A 6,674-nucleotide genomic window follows, 5' to 3' on the forward strand; every position below is an offset into this window, starting at 1 on the left:
GTGGAGATGAAGACATACAAGGGAAACTTTGGGCAATGCAAAAATATAAGAACAGTAAGAATTTATTAAAATAATGATAGTGTTTTCTGAACCACTGTTTCTTCATCTGTAAAATGGAGCCAATAACACTGGAACAACCAACCTCACAGAGTCATTGGGAGGAAAGTATTTTGTGAATCTTCAAGCACCATATAAACATAACATTACTATTGTGAATTATTATTATCATACTTTTTAAGCTAGACTAACCATTTTATTTTCCTCTGATCGGTTCAAGAATGTTGATGGACAGATAGCTCTTTACGTGGGCTTTGGAGGGGGTCTGGGGGTAGCAGCTGCAGGTCTGAATCGGGGCAGGGATGTTCCATCCTTCTGAGCCTCACGGGAGCGATTCCTCACTACCTTGCTGAGGATCCCGCAGCTCACACAGTAATGTAGATTCACATACAGTTTGGATAGCACATAGGAGTCGAAGACGCCGGCCTCGGAGATGTCCCTGACGGCCGCAGTTTCCACGATGTTGCGGATGACAAATTTCTTGATCGCCTTGTCCTTCGGCATGCAGCGGGCGCAGTTGGTGCAATGGTTGGGCTGCACATGGCCATGGCCCTTCTTGGTGCACCCCTTGTTCCTCCTTTTCTTGGTCATCTTGGAAGCCAGGAACCGAAAAAGCTATTATCATATTATTAACAGCATTATTATCACAAGGTTTTCTGATGCTAAGACAAAGTGATGATAATGGTGAGAGGCAACGTGGATAGTTGGCCATGGGAAGAATGCTGGTCTTGGAGCCAGGAAGACGTGATCATGTTTCGCCTCTGAGGCAACAAGTCCCTTAACCTCTCACATCTCTTAGGAAAGCCTCTCACGTTCTAAGTGGAGAAGAGAGTGTCTGCCTGCCTCAGTGAAGGAGTTTCTTTGACTGGGAGTTCTCTGTGGGCTCACCTCCAGTGCTGGAGGGAGGTTTCTTCCCACACGGATGAAATCATAGGTTCAGTCCCCGTGCAAATGATGAAAAAGATATGGATGACGATGGCAATGAAAACAGGGCTAACTCCCAGTTATACGATGGGTTTTTTAGGTTTGACAAAGCATTTTACATACATCTTCTCACATGAAATTCGCCGTGATCCTGTGAAATACGCGCTGTTATTTTCTCCATTTGACAGATGAGAAAATTGAAGGTTGTGACTTGACCAGGGTCACACAGCCAGTAAATGCTCTAGGTGGTACTTGAACTCAGCTATTTTAGATTCCAAGTCAATCATTTTTCTGTACACGGGCACATGCCCACGCATAAGATGTTCTTTAATTCACCCAGGGTGTTACTGGTAGTCAGGAAAATGCCCCAGTTCTGTGCTTCTTCACATCCCCTCTCCATATCCCTACAATACCTCTCCACAAAAAACATCTTCACACTCCCCCCCTTACACACACAGGCACACACACACACATGCATGCACACACACACTCACGCACACGCACACACTCCTCTGCCTCTTGATAAGATTCTGCAGAAGTATCATTCCACGGCCCCCATGGCCCCCGGTCAGCTGGTCTGAGTCCCTAGGCTCATGTTTATGGTCATTACTCACATATATCAAGAGACAGAGATTTCTTGTTGAGTAACAAGTCTCACCTATGGTAACAGTCACTATGTACAGCCAGCCTCCCTCCAAATTAGGAGGCCTTTCTCTGACCCATGGACCTCCTTGGAGTCATTGAGAAAGTGCAGCGAGCACCATGGTAACATCACCGCCAAGCAGGGAGATTGGCCTCTCCAGAGTCTGTTCTTTCATCTTTATGGCGCCATTCACCAGGCATCGCCCAGAGTCCCCTGAGCCCTCCTCCCTTCTTGGCTCAGCTGCAAAGGCCCTTGTCTGTTGCCAGTCAGTGCCAGACCCTTTGGCCAGAAGGGCAGATGGGGAACCTGAGCCAATGGCAAAACATACCCAGAGCCAGGAGTCACTTAGGGAAAATCCAGACTGGAATTAGAGAACCTAGTATTGTCCCTGACCAGTGGAATGGGCAGGGCTTGGAAGGACGCTGAAAGAGAATCCTTTTAATTAATCAGGATGAGCAAAGCCACTGGGAGAACCTGGGCAATTTCCCCTAGTGACTTTATTTTGTTTATTCCATGAAATTCTTGGAGACAGTCAACTACAGATGTCTTAGATGAAGAAATGCTGAATTACTTAAGCTAGAAGAGACCTTAGAACATTGGACATGGAATATGAGAGCTGGGCCAGGTCAAATCCTATTCAATAAACACACATACTGTCCCTACTATGTGCAAGGCACCCTGTTAGAGATACAAAGACAATCAGGAAGCACAGGTTATCATTGAGGAACCCACCTTCTGCTTGGGGGATGCATGTGCACAAGGAATCAAATAAAGAAGGTATTTCTTCAAGCAACTAAAATCCCATTCCCATTTCCCCAATCTCTCTTAATGTCAGCGCCTTCCATATGTTGATTATTTCTTATTAACCCCATATATAGTTTGCTTCATACATATTCATTTGCATGTTCTCTTCCACTAGATTGTAATCTCCCTGAGGGCAGGGGCTATCTTTTGCCTCTTTTTGTATCCCCAGCGCTTATCCCCAGACACTTCTACAGCACCTGGCACATAGTTGGCTTTTAATAAATATTGATTGACTGACTATATACAAATTAACACGAAAGAATTTTGATAGAAAAAGTAAATTCATTAAACATTTACTATGTACAAGACACTCTCCTAAGTATTGGGAATTTTAATGAACAAGGAATAAAAAACAAAAGCATAATCCCTGTCTTCAAGGATGTTACATCCTACTGGAGAAAACCTTAGTATCTAGAACACCAAATGTCAGAGCTAGAAGGGGCCATGGGGCATAGTATCTCAGAACTCTATTTATGCCTTAGAATGTAGATATTCAGAACCAAGAGAAAGCTTGAATAGATGATGTCAGAGGGGGAAGGGACCTTAGAACATAAAAGGGCAGAGTTGGGAGGGACCTAAAATGTATGATCTAGAAAGGAAGGAAGGAAACAAGCATTTTTAAAGTGTCTGCTATGTGCCAAGCACTTTACGAATATTAGCTTATTTTGGTTATCTCATAATAACCCTTGGAGGTAGAAGTAGGGGCTATTATTATCGCTATTTTACAGAAACTGAGGCAGACAGGTTAAGTGACTTGTCCACAGTCACTCAGTTAAAGAGTGTCTGTGGCTGGATTTGAACTGAGATCTTCCTGAGTTCTTCCACAGTGGGTAGAGTACCTTGTCTGGAGGCAGGAAGACTCATCTTCATGAGTTCAAATCTGGCCTCAGATACTTACTACCTGTGCAACCCTGGACAATTCACTTCACCTTGTGTGCCTCAGTTTCCTCATCTGTAAAATGAGCTGGAGAAGGAAATGGCAAACCGTTCTAGTGTCTTTGCCAAGAAAACTTCAAAATGGGGTCACAGAGGCTCAGACATGATTGAAATAACTCAACAGCAAAAATTACATACCCAGGATCTAGCATAATTTCTCATTCATTTTTTGTGGTGGAGGTACTGGACCTATTATTTCCTTGATGGAAGGAATGCACAGTGATGAAATTTTCTCTATCAGTCCAGCTTGGCAAATTAAACCCTTAAGGGCATTGCCTGGGCCATTGAGAAGTGATCAGTAAGTCAGTCTGAAAGCATTTGTTTAGTTCCTACCATGAGCCAGACACCAAACTAAGTACCGGGGATGCAAAGAAAGGCATCATCATCATCATCCCCACTCCCCGTGATTTGTCCATTGTCACATAGAATGTGTGTCAGAGGCTCAGCTTAAAGCCCAGTCTTTCATAGCCAATTATTAATTGCATTCATAGCAATCGATTAATTGATAAAGTTTCTTGCAGTTCTGGCATTTTGTGAATCTCCAATTCTCTCTATCCCCCCACCCCCAGTGCCAGTACATAGTAGGTCTTCAGCAAATGCCCTCTGTTCCTGTTGGTATTTTAGCTCCAGAGGCAGCGAGTTCAGGTGACCTGGCTGGTTTTGTAGAAACTCTCACACACAGTCGAACACACACTTTCACTTCAATATGTCTCTATTTCACCAGCGATGGTCAGACTATATGTACAAAAGCTTGTCAAATATCTCTCTTTGTCTCTTTTTATTTTATCTTTTTTTTTATTTTGGCTTCAGGACAGAAGGAGGGTTTGTACAGTCAGAGTATAAAATGTTTGGGTAAATGCTCTGTGGGCTTTTGTTCTCCGCTGAGCTGTTGCTTAAAAAAAAGAAAGAAAGAAAAAAAAGAAAAAGAAAACTTGCTTTTTCAATAGAGACAAAAATAGGCAGACAGCAGGATTCTGATGAAGACCAGGGAAGGCTGGAAGGCAGAGATTCTGAAGTCCAGACTGCCCAGGGTGCAAGAACTCACAACTCTGAGACAGCTGCAAATTTTCTGGGTAACCCTGGGGAGGCTTCTAAGCTCTCTGGGTCTCAGTTTCCTTATCTGTGAAATTAGCAGAGACCCAGGTTCATTCTGCTTCTAATAATTTGTAAGTCTATGGGATTCTAAGCTTCTTGCTAAGTCTATGTTCTGTGTTCTAGGTTACAGTCTGGATATATTTATTTTATGTTACTGAGTCCTGGCATCTCAGAACTGCAGTGATGCTCAGAGCCCCACCCAGTTCTTCTGCCTTGACCAGACTCCCTTCCGTAACATACCTGAGCAGGATTTGACTTGGAGACTTCCAGAGAGGAAGGACCCAGAACCTTTCAAGGTGGCCACTCTTTCACCATTCTGTGGTCAGCAAGGTTTTTTTTTTTGTTTTGTTTCCTGATGTATTTTTCCTAAAGTGACCTCTTGACTACCTGCAGACATCTTGCCCAGTTCTGCCCTCTAGGACCACAAAGAGGGTCTCCTTTCTCCCATGAAATAGCCCTCCACATACCTAGATGAAACTATCATGCCCATCTGTCTCCCCCCTCCCCATCCCCCAATCTTCTCTTCTCCAGGCTATTTACCTCCAGTTCCTTCAACAAATTCTATTATGGCATTAACTTTGAGACCCTTTATCCATCCTGGGGCAGCTAGGTGATGCCATAGTGCACAGAGCTCCAGACCTGGAGTCATGAAGGCTCATCTTCATGAGTTCAAATCCAACCTCAGACACTTACTAGCTGGGTGACCCTGCACAAGGCACTTGACCCTGTTAGCCTCAGTTTCCTCATCTGTCAAATGAGCTGGAGAAGGAAATGGCAAACCACTCCAGTATCTTTGCCAAGAAAACCCCAAATGGGGTCACAAAGAGTCAGACAAGACTGAAATGACTGAACCACAACAACTTTAACCATCCTCATTCCCCTCATCAATGCTATTCCTGATCTATGCTGTCTAGAACTGAACAAGATACTCCATTCTCCAACTAGGGTTAAGTCCTGAAAGGGGGGAGTGAGGTCAGGGAGGAAATATTCACTTCAGTCAAATAAGCATTTGTTGAGTAGCCTGCCACATGAGGGATATAAAGAGAAATGCAAAACAGCCTCTGCTTCTTTACTATCTGATACTAAGAGTGCATTAGCTTCATTGGCCACTATCATACTATTGACTTATAGTGAGCTTGTAGTCCACTTAGATCCTCAGATCTTTTAAAGACCATCTGCTATATAGCCACACCTCCCCCTGGTGGTACTGGAATTTTGACTTCATCACCTAGCTGTGATTTCTCTATACCTTTGGCTAAAGTGGGAGGTTGGGCTTAACCACCCACCCGCCACTCCCAGAAGGGTCCTGGGCTCTTGCTAGAGGACAGGTCTGCCTGTGTGAGTTGTCACTGAAGGAGTTCACATCCTCCTCAATTTCACAAAAGGCCTGAAGTGGAGAAAGGCATGCTTCACCAGGGCCCAAACCTGAGGTTTTTATTGTTAGTTTAAGTATTAGATCAGCAAAGGGCAAGCCTTGTTCAAGGAAGTACAGGATGGTGAAATGTGGATTTGAAATCAGGGGATTCAAATCCCATCTCTGTCACTTCCTAGATTGTGACCCTGGGTAAGTCACAACCCCTCTGGCACTCAGTTGCCTCATCTGTAATATGAGGGAGTTGAATTGGAAGGTCCCTAAGACCCCCTTATAGCTCTCAATCTGATGAAAAAAGGCACAATGATATAATTCCTAAAGATTTGTGGGTCTGGTCACCCCACACATGAAGGAGATGAGGGGCTATAGGTGGCTTGGTGTGATCCCAGCTACATGGAGTGATTCCACCAAAGGTTAACTCCCCGAGGGCAGGGGCTATCTCAGTTTTGCGTTTCTGAATCTCTAGCGCCCGGTACAATACCTGGCACTTAGTAGGCACTTAAACTATGGCTGTTGCTTCATTGACTGGAAAGAATTGAACGCTGTACCTGGAAGGGGCTTGAGAGATAAATTAGTCCAACCCTTTCATTTTTATCGAGAAACTGAGAGGAAAAGATGACCAATCCAAGGTTATACCAACAGCTGAGGTCTCCCAGAAACTCCCAGGCCAGGACTCTTTGATTACATGGAAATAAGTTTCCTTCATTTCTGCATCCATTTCACAGTGGCACCCACTAACTGGAACAAAGTCCAAGCCTTGTGACATTGGTGAGAAACCTTGTAAAGATAGAGGCACGATGGATCATAGAATCACAGATTCTGTGGAGTCAGGAAGGCCTGGCT

The 6,674-nt window shown here is 44.2% G+C and overlaps 1 protein-coding gene across 1 annotated transcript; it reads right to left on the reverse strand.

Moving 5' to 3' along the window:
* Nucleotides 1-300: 300 nt before the first annotated feature.
* On the reverse strand, nt 301-648 carry LOC118850818 (40S ribosomal protein S26-like). Its single transcript, XM_036760497.1, has one exon. The coding sequence runs from the start codon at nt 646-648 to the stop codon at nt 301-303; it is 348 nt and encodes a 115-aa protein (XP_036616392.1).
* Nucleotides 649-6,674: the final 6,026 nt, after the last annotated feature.

Source organism: Trichosurus vulpecula, chromosome 1, assembly GCF_011100635.1.
Source record: "Trichosurus vulpecula isolate mTriVul1 chromosome 1, mTriVul1.pri, whole genome shotgun sequence".
Classification (NCBI taxonomy): domain Eukaryota; kingdom Metazoa; phylum Chordata; class Mammalia; order Diprotodontia; family Phalangeridae; genus Trichosurus; species Trichosurus vulpecula.

Coding starts and splice junctions, on each gene's coding strand:
- LOC118850818 (XM_036760497.1), bottom strand. CDS start 648: ATGACCAAGAAAAGGAGGAACAAGGGGTGCACCAAGAAGGGCCATGGC.